This window comes from Schistocerca gregaria, chromosome 2 (assembly GCF_023897955.1).
Source record: "Schistocerca gregaria isolate iqSchGreg1 chromosome 2, iqSchGreg1.2, whole genome shotgun sequence".
Lineage (NCBI taxonomy): Eukaryota > Metazoa > Arthropoda > Insecta > Orthoptera > Acrididae > Schistocerca > Schistocerca gregaria.
Genome location: NC_064921.1, coordinates 321772710 through 321791136, shown reverse-complemented (window position 1 = coordinate 321791136; position 18427 = coordinate 321772710). Strand labels below are relative to the sequence as shown.

General features: G+C 43.4%; 1 protein-coding gene across 3 annotated transcripts in view; it reads right to left on the bottom strand.

Moving 5' to 3' along the window:
* Positions 1 to 1827: 1827 nt before the first annotated feature.
* LOC126336964 (aurora kinase A-A-like) overlaps positions 1828 to 18427 on the bottom strand; it is a 173933-nt gene continuing 157333 nt past the window's right edge. For 2 of the 3 annotated variants that reach the window (XM_050001165.1, XM_050001171.1), the window contains one exon: positions 1828 to 2545. In XM_050001165.1, the coding sequence (XP_049857122.1) occupies positions 2464 to 2545 (82 nt within the window). In that variant the 3' untranslated portion in view covers positions 1828 to 2463. The remainder of the gene's footprint in view (positions 2546 to 18427) is intronic. The other variant, XM_050001166.1, reaches the window with a different exon arrangement.

Sequence of the window (18427 nt, the reverse complement as noted above, 5' to 3'; positions counted from 1 at the left end):
CACATCAGTTTGAAATCAAAAGTACGCTCGCACCCCTGTTACCCCACTATTGGTAGTTCTTATCCCCTCAGTGATTCTTTCCAGACAATAAGTGATATGTGTACCAAGTTTGGTTAAAATCGGCCCAGTGGTTTAGGAGATATGGAAATATGTATATTCCTTGAATAGGCTGAGTCTAATTGTACAATTTAAGTTTTTATTCAGGTTACATCACATGACACTGTGATATTCCAACGCCCTAAGTAAAGTAAACAAATCCTACCCAATGAAACCATATGGATTCATCCAATAGTTCCAATAGTTCCAAAACTAAAATAAATTCAAATAATTTTACAAATATACATTATGCCAGTCATTTTTTATGGGGATATGCGAAAAAACATTGTTTTCATAAATTAATAAAATTTGGGCTGGAAAGGACAAGAATGTGTACTTGGGCGAACTGATCAAAACAGAGGCAAAATTATCTCTGATCATACGTAAAGTCCTAGTGAAGTTCAGAAAAAGTTGCTGGCAATCCTAAGGGCGATGTGAAAACAGTAAAGCCAGCATTAGCGTAACTGGACAACTTTTATGAGCAGCACAGAAACGAAGAGTCGGAGTATGATCCAGTGCAGTCAGGAAATGATGACAGCAATACGATCCAGGGCAGTCAGGATATGACGAGAGCAACACTGGTGAATGAATGCATAACAAAGTATTTAATGACCAGCAGTAGAATCGATAAGAAGACAGAGGATATGACATCTGCCTGTATATCTACACACATTTTCCGCAAGCCACTGTACGGTGCAAGGTGGAGGGTACTTTTTTTCCATCACTGGTTATTGCCTTTCCTGTTTCAGTCGCAAATAGACCGAGGTAAAAATGACTGTATTTATCGGAATGAGCCCAAATTTTTCTTATTTTGTCTTTGTGATCCATACGCGAAATGTACATTGGTGACAGTAGGATCATTCTGCAGTCAGATTTAAATGCCTGTTTCTAAGCATGTATCGAGTAGCATTGATATCGATTATGATAACATCGCTATGGTCGCTTCTTTGTGTTTTCTCGCCAGAATGAGGAGGGAGTCACGTGGTGGTTTTCTATCCGTGTGTGTGGTGTGAAGGTGTTACGGAATCAGGCTAAGAGAACAAGAAAATTTTGTGACTATAGAGGTGTTTGATGCTGTGCAATCATTCGTGTACCTCAGGAGACGTAATCTGCGGTTCGCGAAGTCATAAACCACGAGAACATGATTATATGCCCGCCAGCATCTCATCCGTGCAGGTAAATGAAACTTGGATTACCTATATTGCCACGAGCGCCGCATCTGGACTGCAGTGTGGGATAATGTATTGTGTTGTTATGTTACTGCATGTATCAGTGTATCAACATACTGTATTATTTTGTGAAGAGTGTAACTGTGCAGCCCTGTGTGGTGCAAGTGTTAAAAAATACATCAATGGATTATACTAGGATAAAACCTGAATTTCGGTAATTGGCACTCCTTTGTTTCTCTTGTTAGCTGTCGTTTATTACAGCAATGCTCAAGCTGTTGTTCCTAGACTGCTAGGGAAGAAGCGAATGACGACTGGATTTACGAGTTGAGTGGGTACAATTAGCAAACTCAGACGGAACTATAACCCCAGCCTCCCCCATTCGCTTACATTTTCTGTAAATTTATTCAGCAGTGTCTCACAAAAAGAACGTGGTCTTCCCTCCAGGGACTTCCATTTATATTCACAATGAAGAGTCTTGTATTGCAAGGAAGCAAGTGAGAGGATGTAGTTATGGGTATTCTTTCTACAACATAAATGCACTCATGGGTTAATACTGTTCTTTATTGATATGAACTATAACGTTACTTAACTTGAATGGAGTCCATGTGTTGTGGTACAAGCTCATCAGTAATAGTTCTCTTGCAGACTGATGTAAAGTACAGTTCTTGCTGAAGTAAAATAGCCCCACTATAGTCACTAATCTTCTCGCTATTCACTGTCGTAACCTGTGACGAAGTAAGCTTCTCTGCGAGTAAACTGATAGACGCCAAACTGGACTCACTCTCTCGTGATAGGCGCGCCAGATCCAGCCAGCGCTTGCTAATCGATCTTCGCGCTTCGTCTTTGTCGATTGGTGTGCTGCCGAGAACTTACGCCAGCACAGCCGCCCCCCCCCCCCCCCTCACCTCCCAAAGGCCGCACCGTTGTCGTGTAGGGATGATGCGAACGATAGTGGTGAGGGAGGGGGTGGCAGGAAGCTGGACGTAGAAATGAGCTGGGAGCCGTGACTGTGGAAGACAGCGTGCTCTCGATCGTATCCCGCTATCTGGCTTGCGAGGCAACAGGAACATCCTCCAGAAAATTGCTGTCTGGGCACACATCCAGGTCTGAGGAGGTGTCCTGGGACGATGTCGGCGACGGCGACGACGGGCCCACATCCAACGGGTCGCCGAGCGCGGACGGCGGAGGCGATGTTCCATCATCCATCCGCTTCTCCTGGGGTTCCCTGGTGGTGCCAGCGTGCGGCTGCAAAGGCCGTACGGTCCCGTGAGGCCCTGAATCTGGAGGAAGAAAAGCAGCAGAATTACAGGGCAAATGACAAGCACGAATTTGGTTCTGGTGGCGGCGCTGCAAACCATCGGAACCTACAACACATAAAAGAGAGAATGCGTTCGTGGATCACGCCTCTTTCCCAGCGCCCATTGTTGCCATACACCCTGAAAAGCGATAATTGCGGACCATTGGCGCCGCCGGATGCTGCGGTGTGTGTAGCAAGTGTAGCAGCATCCGATGGCTGTGGCCATGCAGAAGTTCCGCCGGTGATGGTCCGTCTCGTGGGTAGGAGCGATAGAAGGCGAGAAAGAGTTGCAGCGCCTGTTCCCATGTGTGGTTGGTGCGAAGCTTGATCATGTGTTATTTAAAAGTGCGTACAAAGCTTTCTGCTTCTTCGTTCGACTGGTGGTGAAACGGAGCACTTATTAGATGATGAATGCCATTTCGTTCACAAAACTATTCAAAATCAAGTGAAATAACTGGTCCGCTGCCCGTTAGAAGTAATTCGGGCAAATCTATGCAAAATATGGAACACGACGCTTGAATGGTGCTACGCGATGTGGTAGAAACCGTAGGCACCGCAAATGGAAACTTGCTGAGAAGAGTCTACCACTATGAGCCAACAAGTGTTCAAAAACGGTCCTGCAATGTCTATATGCACTCGTTTCTATGGGGATTGAGTCTTAGGCCAAGCTGAGAATGTCGGGGAGGGGGGGGGGGGGGGGGGGGGGGAGCGGTGGTATTCCGCGCATGCGCGCACTGTAATGTCATCTGTTTAATATGGGCGTCTGTGCCCTGCCAAGTACAGTGCCGTCGCGCTAACTGTTTAATGCAAATAACTCCCCAATGTCCTTGGTGGAGCAATCGCAACACATCCTTTTGCAACACATTGGGAATAAGCACACGCGACTGTCCTGTGTCAGATTTTACTAAGATCATACCTTGTTGTACTGAAAGGTTATGACTACGTGCAAAATATCGGCGCAGAACTGAGTTCTGGATACTGTTCAATGAACGAGGCCAAAACGTGCGAATGTAAAGGCCAAAACGTGCGAATGTAATGCAACAAAACCTTGAGATCTGGGTCTACTTCCGTGGCTTGTCCAAATTTCTGTAGTGCAAGGGAAAAGATTCCAGCAATTCAGACTCCTGCGCATCTATTTGTGCAACAAGATGCGGCAGATTCACCAAAATGAGAGTCTCGGTAAATCGGAAGGCCAGATAGGGCGTCTGCATTGCCATGCTTTGCCGTAGGTCCGTACACAATTTCATACTGACACTGTGAAAGCGACAAAGCAAGTTTTGAGTAGTGCCTGTAGGAAGCGGCTTTGAAGGATGACATAAGGGCTGCAAAGGCTTGTCATCTGTCCCTAAGAAGAAGTGCAGTTTGGTCACACCATACACAATAGCGAGAGCTTCTTTTTCAATTTCTGAATAATTGCTCGAGTTTGAGTTAACAACTTTGAGGTAAAAGCAATGGGTCTGTCTTGTGCACCAGTCCTGTTCGGAATCACAGCGCTGATTCCGTAGGAGGAAGCGTCGACTTGAAGAACTAATGGCTTGGCAGCGTCAAAATGCACTGAACATCTGTCACTGAACAAAGCATTTTTGGATTTCGAAATGCGTCGTGACACTCTTTGGTCCACACGAAAGTAACATTTCTGCGATGCAAACGATGCAATGGAACCGAATGTAGTATGTCATCTAGCCTAGCACTGACTGCAGTTCACACACGTTGCGAGGAACAGGCAGGACACGGTTTGCAAGCGAATGAGATTGGAGGAGTGCACACCCTGACTGTTTATCACATGACCTAAGCACTGAAGTTCGGTTTGAAAAAAGTCATACTTTTCGAGACGCCGCTTGAGTCCTGCTTCTGACAACACTAGGAATAGAGTACGCAAATTGTAGATGTGTTCTCTGGTGTACGACCTGAGACGACAATATCGTCAAGATAGTTTGAACAAAATAGCACTTTTGAAGTCAGCTGTGCAAGTACCGTTGAAAAAGGCGGGTGCGGAAGCACTGCCGAAGGGCAAACGCAAATACTTGAACAGTTCTAAGTGTGTATTTACAAAAGGCACTTCCTGTGATTCTTCATCCAATGGAATTTGCAAGTAGGCATCACGCAAATCTGTCTTAGAAAAGTAATGTCCTGCACCAAGTCTGTGCATGAGTTGCTCATGGTGAGGTAACGCATAAGTGTCAACTACTGTCTGAGGGTTGACTGTAGACTTGAAGTCAACGCAAATGTGAATGCGACCAGAAGACTTAGGCAACAAAACGAAAGGACTTGCCCACTGACTAGCTTGAATGGGAGCAATTACACCATTATCTTGCAATTCTGTGGCTACTTTGTCTCTTAAAGCACGTGGAAGGGGCGGGCCCGGGAAAACTTAGTCTGTGCATTGTCTTTCAGTGTAACATGCGCTACAAAGTTATTAGCTTTTCCCATCCTTCTGAAAAAAATTCAGGAAATTCTTTAAGCAAGTTAGCTAGCTACACTGTCTTTTGGTGCAAAAGCATACACTGAAAGTACATTGTCTTGGATGCGAAGTCCAAACAAATCAAAGGCATCTAAACCGAATATGTTCTTACTTTCTCTTCATTACAATACAGTAAAATTCACCGTCCTAGTGTGAGATTTGTAAGTGGCAGGCAAGCTACACTGTCCAAGTACTGGAATTTCCTGTCTATTGTAAGCAGCGATGTGCTTGCTAGACTGAGAAAGGCGTGGTGAGCCTAACTGTTCGTACGTGTCACGATTAAGCAAAGTTACTGAGGCACCTGTGTCTAACTGAAAGTTCGCATGACGGCCAGCAATTCGCAATGAGATAAATGGTTTGTTAGAATGTCGTTGCACAGCACTAGGGCGAGAAGGAGGTACAACCTTAATTTTACTTTTGTCAGAACCTGTTGTAGGTTTTGCAAATACAGCATTCACTGCATGTGCACGAGCCTGTTTTTTCTGGGAGCGTGCAAACAAACTGCTTGGACAAGGCCTTTTTTCCCACACGGGTAACACGTTGTGTTACGTGATGGGCAATCCTCTCTTACATGGCGAGCGAAACATCTAGGGCAAGACTTCACTAAATGCAATGCCTGCAGAGCGATATAAAATGGAATGAGCACATAAGTATTTTAACAGGTAAGGCGAATGGTCGACTTCGAGTTATTGAGACAATTATAAGGAAGTATGGTTCATGTTTAAAGGAGACCACATGAAGAATAGTAGTGGGACCACTCTTGAGAACTGCTCAAGTGTTTGGGATTCCCGCCAATTGGGATTAAAGGAAGACATTAAAGTAAGTCAGAGATGGGCTGTTTGATCTGTTATGTGCATGCAAGTATCTGTTATGTGCATGCATGTCTATCAACATGCAAGTATTACAGAGATGGTTTGTGTGTGTTGGCATAAGCTGTCGCCAGCCACTGTGGCAGAGCGGGTCTAGGTGCTTCAGTTTGGAACCGCGCTGCTGCGACGGTCACAGGTTCGAATCCTGCCTCGGGCATGGATGTGTGTGATATCCTTAGGTTAGTTAGATTTAATTAGTTCTAAGTCTAGGGGACTGATGACCTCAGGTGTTAAGTCCCATAGTGCTTAGAGCCATTTGAACCATTTGAGCTTTAGCTGTCACCAGCACACCATTCAGAAAAGATGAATGACAAAGATCGATTAACAAGTGCTGGATCAAGCGTGCCAATCACGAGAGGCCAGAGACACACCCACAAGCAACACGCTGACAACGACCTCTCAACAGCATGTATTTAGGCCGCCGCGGCTCACATGAGGCCAAGTGAAATTAGCATTATAAAATATCGCAAAGGCAGAAATGGCAGTATTATACAAGAAACAACGGTGATGGGAAGGCAAGGCAAACACAGAAGACCGTTAACTGGTAGTGGAACGAGAACTCCTGTCACTAGAACAGCCAAACCAGGAAGAATTGAAGAATCTGATAGGAATTCTGAATTCTGAGAAGGCAAAAACAAGTTTTCTCGACCAGGAATGATAAATATATATATGATGTTATATGTGACAGAACATGAAATATTTTTTTTACAGCCAAGCCCAACCCCACAGTCAAGACATAATGCAATGGAAGACGAGGTTCAGAATGTGCTAAGAAGGAACAATATACTCTTAGAACAAGTGTTGATAGCTAAATATTGACTTGCCTCTAATGTTACAGAGATAATTATGAAAGAGGTTGAAGGTACTGTCACCACAAACACATCAGATGGAAGGAAGCCACATAGCTCAACTCGATTTGTATCACATGAAATTCTGCTTAATCAAACACCTGAAAGCATATTTTCGGAATTTTTAAATAACTCTCCAGCCACATATCGAACATGGAATGAAAATGTAGAGTTGGCAATAGGAAGGTTAAGTGTGAATTTCCATCAGAGAAAGGAACTTCATGACAAGATAGTGTGTCCCATTAAATATAAAGTAGGGGGCCTTGTGCTGATTAACACTCATAAGCATCTGAGTAAGGTAGAAAATGTGATACATAACTTTCATTATGCGTTCAATGACCCATACAATATTGTAAGCATTGAGGGTCCGAATAACATCGAGCTTGAATTTGTGCAGTCTGGTAAATGTGAGGCAAATATCAAGCTTTATCATTGTGCAAAAAATAGTGACTAATTTTCATTAACTCTAGATGCCATTTAGAGTGATGCAAAACTGCAGTTTATATAAATTTTTGAACTTTCGTTTTATCTTGTGCACTGCTATTTTCTGAACAGGATACAAGAGTATATTAACATTTTTACATGACAACTGCAGTGATATGTTTGCTGTTGATATATGTGAGATGAAGCAACTTAAGTAACGTTTTGTGCAGTTCGGCTTCTGCCTACACTATGTGTGTATACACACAGTATGAGTGACATAGGAACTAGTTTTTAGGGAGTCAGATGGCTACACTTAACTTTGTACTTAATTTTTCGTAATATTCTTGTACTTGACGTGTCATTTCTCTGACACAATAAAAAATTATTATTGCACTTTCGTATGATGATGAAAATGTGTGGTGTGCACAGGTTCCTTGAGTATTTTCTTATGCTAAAGAACTTTATTTTTTTTCTTGTTTATCTCAGTTACAGACACTATTATGGCAACTAAACCTAGGTAAAAGCTTATAGTGATGTGGAGGCTGGGAATAGACCTACACTGATAGTGAATTATTAAGATTTCTTCGCGTATGCCATTGAGAGAGAACCGCAAGGCGGCGATGGTGATATGATGAGTGGTGACTGTGGAATGCTGCAGTAGCGGCTGCTGAGACTGAACCTGCAAACAGGCGGCGCCACTATATACCAGCCCCGTCACACTTGTCCATGTAAATGAACCCCCAATAGTGTAGCGCTGTGAGCAGCATAAATTTGCATACGCGAACGACCAAGAGATGGCGTGCTACTCTCATTTTACATACGCACGCGCGCGCGCGTGTGTGTGTGTGTGTGTGTGTGTGTGTGTGAAGTACCAACAGCGGAATGTAACACGTAACACAACTGCTTGCTGTGTGTTATTTATGTAACCATTCTTTCCTCGCAGAGATTGAATTAATATTTATATTGTCATTTATTTCCTTTTTCTCTCAAAACAATACTCACTACACTGATAGTAATAAGGCCATATTATATTGTACAGAATTTTGTTAGGTACTGACTGACTTTTTCCTCACTTCTCTTGTCTTAAATTTCATTACACTTGTATCATGCTGCTGCCAACGGCCTTGCCGCAATGGTAACACTGGTTCCCGTCAGATCACCGAAGTTAAGCGCTATCGGACTGGGTGACCATCCGGTCTACCGAGCGTTGTTTGTGAGGCAACCTGAGGAGCTACTTGATTGAGAAGTAACGGCTTCGGTCTCGGAAACACATCCGGCCGGGAGAGCGGTGTGCTGACCACATGACCCTCCATACCCGCATCCAGTGACGCCTACGAGCTGAGGAGGACACGGTGGCCGGTCAGTACCGTTGGGCCTTCATGGCCGGTTCGGGAGGAGTTTAGTTTTTAGTTTATGTCATGCTGTTAACATGGAAATTGATAAATAATGGGATTATACTTCTTATGATGGACTGTACTTTAGGTATACTCACATTTGTTTATGGATTCTGACAAAAAGGCATTTTTCTTGCTTAATATTCGTGGTATGCCAAAGTGATCATTCGTGGGCACCAGGTACGCAATCCACCCATTACCAGATAGACTGAGTGTTCTTGTTTTATGCAGATCTCTTCTAGAATACGGAAACATTTCAGTACAGGAGGAATGTAAATGTACTGTACTATTGCAACCCACCTGTTAATCAACAGGTGTCTCTCTCGAGAGTGCGGAATGTGACTGTTAGGGAGTCTTCGTTGCGGCCGCCACACAAGCGTGTGCTTGTGAAAGTGATCGGTAGCATTTAAAATGAACCAATGAATCACAAAAAACTGTGTCAGTTACATCAAACAGTATTAAATAGCTTAACAATAAGTTTCAAATTATTGAGGTGCTGGTAAATGAATAGCGTGACTGACTAGCATGCAGCAAACTAGCGTCTGTGTACTGCAAGTAGGTCACTGTGGCTGAAGTTCTAAATTCAACTACCGACTATTGTACACTCAGGCGCCAAAGAAACTGGTATATGCATGCGCATTCAAATACAAAGATATCTGAACAGAAACAATACGGCGCTGCGGTCGGCAACGCCCATATGCCTATATAATAAAACAGGCGTCTGGCGCAGTTGTTAAATCGGTTACTGCTGCTACAGTGGCAGGGTATCAAGATTTAAGTGAGTTTGAACGTGGTGCACGAGCGATAGGACACAGCATCTCCGAGGTAGGGATGAAGTGGGGACTTTTCTATACGACCATTTCACGATTGTACCGTGAATATCAGGAATCCGGTATAACGTCAGATCTCCAACATCGCTGCGGCCGGAAAAAGATCCTGCAAGAACGGTACCAACGACGACTGAAGGGAATCGCTCAACGTGACAGAAATGCAACCCTTCCTCAAATTGCTGCAGATTTCAATGCTGGGCTATCAACAAGCGTCAGCGTGCGAACCATTCAACGAAACGTAATCGATATGAGCTTTCGGAGCCGAAGGTACTCGTGTACTCTGGATGTCTGCGTGACACAAAGCTTTACGCCTCGCCTGGGCTCGTCAACATCGACATTGGGCTGTTGACTGGAAACATTTTGCCTGGTCGGACGAGTCTCGTTTCAAATTGTATCGAGAGGTTGGAGGTATACAGTTATGGAGACAACCTCATGAGTCCATGGACGCTGCATGTCGGCAGGGAACTGTTCAAGCTGGTGGAGTCTCTGTAATGGGGTGGGGCGTGTGCAGTTGAGTGATACGTCTAGCAATGACTGTGACAGGTGACACATACGTAAGCGTCCAGTCTGATCACATGCATCCAGTGATGTCCATTGTGCATTCCGACGGACTTGGCAATTCCAGCACGACAATGCGACACCTCACACGTCCAAAAATGCTAGAATAGCTCCAGGAACACCCTTGTCAGTTTAAAAAACTTCCAATGGCCACCAAGCTCCCCAGGTACGAACATTATTGTACATATCTGGGCTGCCTTGCAACGTCCTGTTCAGATGAGATCTCCAGACCCTCGTACTCTTACGGATTCACGGACTGCCCTGCAGGATTCATTGTGTCAGTTCCCTCGAGCACTACTTCAGACATTAGTTGAGTCCATGCCAAGTCGAGCTGCGGCACTTCATCTTGCTCGCGGGGCCCCTGCACGATATTAGACAAGTGTGCCAGTTTCTTTGGCTCTTTAGTGTACGTCAAAACAGAATATGTGCAACAGAGCCCACGTTCATGTGTTTCACTGCTAGAACAATTCTGAATCTGTATCATACACTGTGCTCCTCATTATGTGCATGCTCTCCTGATGTGCAGCTAATTACACACATAATTACAGAATAAAATTGTAATTGGCGGTTTCAGTGGTCAGAACATAAGCGCCGATGCGACAAACAGGTACGTGTGACCTAAGCATACAGCCATTAAATATTTCGATCCACGTACATGTATAATTAACTGCGGGTGAGACTCTCCGGACTATGGATGCAGTAGTGCTAGCCCATTATGCGTTTATCTCCTGGGCCGCTCACAGTTTATCTCATCGACATTTGCCCATCCGCACCTTTGCCAACACTAGACGGTTTCAAACGGAAGTTAATGTGAATCCTTATTCGCAAAGGATAGTTTGTGACAATGATTTGTAGCTTTGACGTCAGGAAGCTCTGTGAGTTTCTTTTATTTGATGTAGTACAAGGCCATGTGAATTGGAAGTTTTACTGTCCATGCTTGGAAGAGTTAATGTAGGGGGTTTGCTGGAAAGTAATGCCTGGGGAATTTTTATTCCGTTTTCAATATCGGTTGAAGTATTACATGTCATGCTTATTACTCGGTCGATTTTCCCGCTTCGCTGACGCAAACTGCAACCCTCTGCCGCTAGAGAGCTCCGAATTGTAGTGTGTAAGCTGGAATGTGACGTCACTATGTCGGTGCATGGGAAACAGACCGTCAGAAAACTGAAAGAACGAATTCGGAGAGTTCGTGAGGTTGTGACTCCATCAACAAAGCCAAACGTTCTACTGTGACGGTATCAACGAACCGGGCTCTTGTTGGGACAATTGCGTTTGTCGCCAGCGTTACTATAGTGAGAAATGAATACGCAAACATGAAGAATAAGGAAGCAAAATGTTAATAAAGTTGGTTTCATTTAAAGAGCTTTCGAGTTTTCACATTAAAAAAATTCGGAGGCATTACTTCTCAGCATGCCCTCGTAAACTGAACGTTAAAGTTATTTTCCTAATGATTTTGTGTCACTTCTCTTCAAGAGACTGAAATTTTGTGTTGTGAATGTTGGTCAGCGGATTTATGTACAGTTCATGCTATTTCCATTTCTGGTTGGTGAGACCTGATCAGTGCCCGCTCCGCTGCTTCTTGTTTAAATGAATAGCTATGTTGTTGTTGTCTTCAGTCCTGAGACTGGTTTGATGCAGCTCTCCATGCTACTCTATCCTGTGCAAGCATCTTTATCTCCCAGTACCTACTGCAACCTACATCCTTCTGAATCTGCTTAGTGTATTCATCTCTTGGTCTCCCTCTACGATTTTTGCCCTCCACGCTGCCATCCAATACCAAATTGGTGATCCCTTGATGCCTCAGAACATGTCTTACCAACCGATCCCTTCTTCTTGTCAAGTTGTGCCACAAACTCCTCTTCTCCCCAATCCTATTCAATACCTCCTCATTAGTTACGTGATCTACTCATCTAATCTCCAGCATTATTCTGTAGCACCACATTTCCAAAGCTTCTATTTTCTTCTTGTCCAAACTATTTATCGTCCATGTTTCACTTCCATACATAGCTACACTCCAAACAAATACTTTCAGAAACGACTTCCTGATACATAAATCTATATTCGATGTTAACAAATTTCTCTTCTTCAGGAACACTTTCCTTGCCATTGCCAGTCTACATTTTATTTCCTCTCTACTTCAACCATCATCAGTTATTTTACTTCCTAAATAGCAAAACTCCTTTACTGCTTTAAGTGTCTCATTTCCTAATCTAATTCCCTCAGCATCACCCGATTTAATTTGACTACATTCCATTATCCTCGTTTTGCTTTTGTTGATGTTCATCTTATATCCTCCTTTCAAGACACTGTCCATTCCGTTCAACTGCTCTTCCAAGTCCTTTGAGGTCTCTGACAGAATTACAATGTCATCGGCGAACCTCAAAGTTTTTACTTCTTCTCCATGAATTTTAATACCTACTCCAAATTTTTCTTTTGTTTCCTTTACTGCTTGCTCAATATACAGATTGAATAACATCAGGGAGAGGCTACAACCCTGTCTCACTCCTTTCCCAACCACTGATTCCCTTTCATACCCCTCGACTCTTATGACTGCCATCTGGTTTCTGTACAAATTGTAAATAGCCTTTCGCTCCCTATACTTTACCCCTGCCACCTTCAGAATTTGAGAGAGATTATTCCAGTCATCATTGTCAAAAGCTTTCTCTAAGTCTGCAAATGCTAGAAACGTAGGTTTGCCTTTTCTTAATCTTTCTTCTAAAATAAGTCGTAGGGTCAGTATTGCCTCACGTGTTCCAACATTTCTACGGAATCCAAACTGATCCTCCCCGAGGAGACCATCTACCAGTTTTTCCATTCGTCTGTAAAGAATTCACGTTAATATTTTGCAGCTGTGACTTATTAAACTGATAGTTTGGTAATTTTCACATCTGTCAGCACCTGCTTTCTTTGGGATTGGAATTATTATATTCTTTTTGAAGTCTGAGGGTATTTCGCCTGTCTCGTACATCTTGCTCACCAGCTGGTAGAGTTTTGTTATCACTGGCTCTCCCAAGGCCGCCAGTAGTTCTAATGGAGAGAATTAATTTCGGCCTCATGAGTGATTTTTACACTGGAATCATAGTAACATTTCCTCACTACCCATTACCAGAGAGACCAACTTAAGACTATGCCACACCCTGAATATTCTAAAAATAATTTATTGTGAAATTCTCTCTCTGGTACACAGTAAAGAAGTAATTATCTTCTTTGAATTTTAATTTCGTTAAATTAAGTTCAGAAAGTTCTAACCATGTACAGCACAAGGTATTGTGTGAGATAGAAGCGATATTTACACTACTGGCCATTAAAATCGCTACACCACTAAGATGACGTGCTACAGACGCGAAATTTAACCGAGAGGAAGAAGATGCTGTGATATGCAAATGATTAGCTTTTCAAAGCATTCACACAAGGTTGGCGACGGTGGCGACATCTACAACGGGCTGACTTGAGGAAAGTTTCCAACCGATTTCTAATACACAAACAGCAGTTGACCGGCGCGTTGCCTGGTGATACGTTGTTGTGATGCCTCGTGTAAGGAGGAGAAATGCGTACCAACACGTTTCCGAGTTTGATAAAGGTCGGATTGTAGCCTATCGCGATTGCGCTTTATTGTATCGCGACATTGCTGCTCGCGTTGGTCGACATCCAATGACTGTTAGCAGAATATGGAATCGATGGGTTCAGGAGGGTAATACGGAACGCTGTGCTGGATCCCAACGGCCTCGTATCACTAGCAGTCGAGATGACAGGCATCTTATCCGCATGGCTGTAACGGATTATGCAGCCACGCCTCGATCCCTGAGTTAACAGATGGGGACGTTTGCAAGACAACAACCATCTGCACGAAAAAATGGGTTCAAATGGCTCCGAGCACTATGGGACTTAACATCTGAGGACATCAGTCCCCTAGAACTTAGAAACCCTTGACGCTGCATCACAAATTGGAGTGCCTGCGATGGTGTAGTGTACTCATCGACGAACCTGGGTGCACGAATGGCAAAACGTCATTTTTTCGGATGATTCGGTTCTGTTTACAGAACCTGGATTCATGATGGTTGCATCCGTATTTGGCGACATCGCGGTGAACGCACATTGGAAGCGAGTATTTGTTGTCGCCATAGTGGCGTATCACCTGACATGATGTTGTGGGGTACCATTGGTTACACGTCTCGGTCACCTCTGGTTTGCATAGACGGCACTTTGAACAGTGGACTTTACATTTCAGATGTGTTACGACCCGTGGCTCTACCCTTCATTCGATCCCTACATTTCAATAGGATAATGCACGACCGAATGTTGCAGGTCCTGTATGGGCCTTTCTGGATACAGAAAATGTTCGACTGCTGCCCTGGCCAGCACATTCTCCAGATCTCTTACCAATTGAAAACGTCTGGTCAATGGTGGCGAGTGACTTTCTCGTCACAATACGCCAGTCACTACTCTTGATGAACTGTTGTATAGTGTTGAAGCTGCATGGGCAATTGTACCTGTACATGCCATCCAAGTTCTGTTTGACTCAATGCCCAGGCGTATCAAGACCGTTATTACGGCCAGAGGTGGTTGTCCTCGGTACTGATTTCTCAGGATCTATGCACCCAAATCGAGTGAAAACGTAATCACATGTCAGTTCTAATATAATATATTTGTCGAATGAATACCCGTTTATCATCTGCATTTCTTATTGGTGTAGCAATTTTAATGGCCAGTAGTGTAGTTGAGACCTGTGGAGGCAACCAAAAATGTATCAATGCTTCAAGTTTTCTTTCCCTTGTAGATAAACCAGTGGAGACGTGTTATCACAGTTAGATATAGATATATATTTTTTTAGTTAAACATTTATTTAGTTTCGACCTTATATAGACAGCACAGATATATGCTTTGAATTGCTTGTCCCTACAAGGAATAAACTATTTATGGTAAAGTATAGCCAAGTATTATGTGCTTCAGATCTTAATTTTTTTAATTCGTCATTCTGATGAACTTTTGCTCTGCTTACCACAAGATCAACTTCATTAATGACTCAGATAATGAAACATACGTCTTTCATTTGGTGACTTTATACCAGGATTCAAATTAATTAACACGTACGTAATTTTTAAGGTCTTTCAAATAATCTGTTGTTATTTTAATTTTTATATCATTTTCTAGCTGCTAGCTTGTATCACCAACTAAGAAGCTAAAGTGGGAAATTGTTCTAAACAAAATAATAGTATTAATAATGACTGAAATAAGAAACGAGGGGTAGTCATAAAGTTTAAACTACTAAATAGCAAAAATAATGAAGTTACATAGTTAATTTTTCATTATTTGTAGGAAACCCCCGTGCCACAGTACATACGGCACACAGCTAGAAGCGGCAAAACAAAATGGTACCACACGTTCATAAATTGGAGTATTTCGCTTTGTGCATTTGGAGGGTACCAACGCTACTGCAATCCATACTGGTCATACAATTTAGGCTTTCACGGACGGTATTTATAGCCTTGGTGTTTTTAGTAATATGGGTATGCCCGCCCAGTTGGCCATGCGATCTAACGCACGGCTTTCCGGTCGGAAAGGAGTGTCTGGTCCCCGGCACGAATCCGCCCGACGGATTTGTGTCGAGGTCCGGTGAACCGGCCAGTCTGTGGATGGTTTTTAGGCGGTTTTCCATCTGCCTTGGCGAATGTTGGCTGGTTCCCATTATTCCGCCTCAGTTACACTATGTCGGCGATTGCTGCGCAAAACAAGTTCTCCACGTACGCGTACACCACCATTACTCTACCACGCAAAGATAGGGGTTACACTTGTCTGGTGCGAGACGTTCCCTGGGGGGGGGGGGGGGGGGGGGGGGGGGTAGGGGGGTCCACCTGGGGCCGAACTGCACAATAACCCTGGGTTCGGTGTGGTGCAGCGGAGGGGTGAAGTGGACTGCGGTAGTCGTAGTGGGGTTGTGGACCACTGCGGCTGCGGCGGGGACGGAGCCTCTCCGTCGTTTCTAGGTCGCCGGTTAACATACAATACAACAGTATGGGCATTACGTCGTTGTTCAAGCCATGTTTCTGTGCCTTTTTGTCTCCTAATGCTGGTGACATCCTCAGAGGCTATAAAGACTTCGAAGTTTTATCAAGTTCCAATTACTAAAATTGCCAAGCTGTACAAAAAAGCCATGGAAATTCAAAAGCCCGAATGCAACTGTAACAAAAGTCTAAAATCACCAATAATCCATGCTGAGTTGGTGGAAGTGAACGGCAACGATGGACCATCTTATGACACAGTGATTACGTGTCCCAGACGCTTCTGGTGTTGTCATGCATATTTGAACGACGAAGAATGAAGTGGCCGACAATCTCTCTATGAAGAACTAACAATCGTAAGTAAAGTGATGCTCAAAAAACTGACCTGTCAGAATTTACCCGATAAGGGAAAAATAAAACCAGTCATGGATCAGTTTTCAACATCTTCCACATTGTGAAAATGATGAAGGACGCCGTCCGCTGAATTTCAAGAGTGGTCACAGGATAGGTTGAAAAAGGCTGTTTAAGGACGACCTGACCCACCAGCCACTCTGTGGGATCTACGCCGAATCGCCGTTGAGGAGTGGGACAATCTGGACCAACAGTGCCTTGATGAACTTGTGGATAGTATGCCACAACAAATACAGACATGCATCAATGAAAGAGGACGTGCTACAGGCTATTAGAGGTACTGGTGTGTACAGCAATCTGGACCACCACCTCTGAAGGTCTCGCTGTATTGTGGTACAACATGCAGTGTGTGATTTTCATGGGCGGAAATGATTTTTATGTTGATCTTTGTTCCCATATTCTGTACAGGTTCCGGAACTCTCTGAACCGAGGCGATGCAAAACATTTTTTTTTATATGTGTGTTGTCAAATCATCAGTTTAAGAAGTCTTGGTTACAAAAGAATGACACGAATCGTTTACTGAAGAATAGGAAAACTTTTCGAAGCTGACCTTGGGGAAAATCAGTTAAGATTCCGGAGAAATGTAGGAAAACAGGAGGCAATACTGACCCGTACGACTTCAGGTTACATGCTGTTGAGTGAACACTGGTTAAGGTAACAGAAAACGTATTCTCACATTAAGTTACTTTGAACTTAAGATACACCGACAGGAATGGTATAATTGTTTCATGACAAATAGAGAAACATATTTGATGCTGCTAATACCCACATTAACTTCGATCAGAAAGCAGCTGCAATCATGAAAGAAGCCGTAACACCATACAAGAGACGAACAGCAATATTGCTATGTATTTCTCTGGTGCTGGAAGGGCTACGGAGAGTCCAAATACGCATCTACTCTTATATACGTGTATAATAAGCGATTGTTCACTCACGTATTTCATACCACTCTGTTCTCGATTTTTCCTCCTCCTGTGCTTCTGGGAGAATGTACCTTTTTCATTATAACATGTTTGTCTATGACAGGGTCAATTGATCTGCATTGCGTTAAAAGCATAACATATGCAACATATCTCTTGGCCTTAGCGTGAAAGGTTTACTTTCGTATTCTAGAGTAAGAATGTCCAACAAATTGTTAGTCATTTGCTTCATGTTGATCACATACTGCTCCAAAGATTTCTTCACACCTGATGTTCGCTTCTACAAAGTTGCTAAGGTCCTCTAATTTCTAGCATATGTTTGCAAAACCCTCGTTGTGACCAAACCTCGAGCTTAAAAAATTATTCTGTACATTCAATCTCACCGTACAGGTGATGGAAAACGCTGTGAATGTCTTGCTACTTGCTATGAAGATGTATAACACACGCCAGCACAAGCCATTACAGAAAACGGGCGTGTGCTTGACGTGCTAAATAGGTTTGAACTTTAAGATGAACTTCTTGTTAGAAATGACAAAAACTTAATAATGCGAAAAAACTTAATAATAGTTATATACAAGGATAATCTGCGAGTGGAACTCTCTAAAAAAGGGAAGTGAGAAACAAAAATTGCTTTGTCAGGCGAAGAAACAGCAGTGGTATATACTGGGGATGGACAATAGTAAGGAAACGCTACAAACATAACACTTTTCTATACATAATACGGTGTACGATAATTGTTGGTATTCGAAAGAGCTTCCAGTCGCCCGGGAATGGATAAATACAGGTCCCGTGTCGTCTTCAGAGGAATCGTACACTATTGTTCCTGAAAATTGTGGCAAGTCCAGGCAACGATGATAGGGGTAAATAGCGAATACCCTTCTCTTCAAAATAGAACACAAAAGCTCGGTAATACTGAGATCTGGTGACTATGGTGGCCGGGGGAGACACGGTAATTCATCTTCATACCCACAAAGCTGCTGCTGGACGATGCAATCCGTTTGATCAGTGACTCTGTCGTCTTGGAACACAGCATCACCATTGAGGAACAAACAGTACCGTAGGATGGACCTGATCAGCCAAAATGTCCACATAAACCTTGGCAACAATGCGACCTTGCACAGTAACCATAGGGCCCGTGGAACACCATGATAT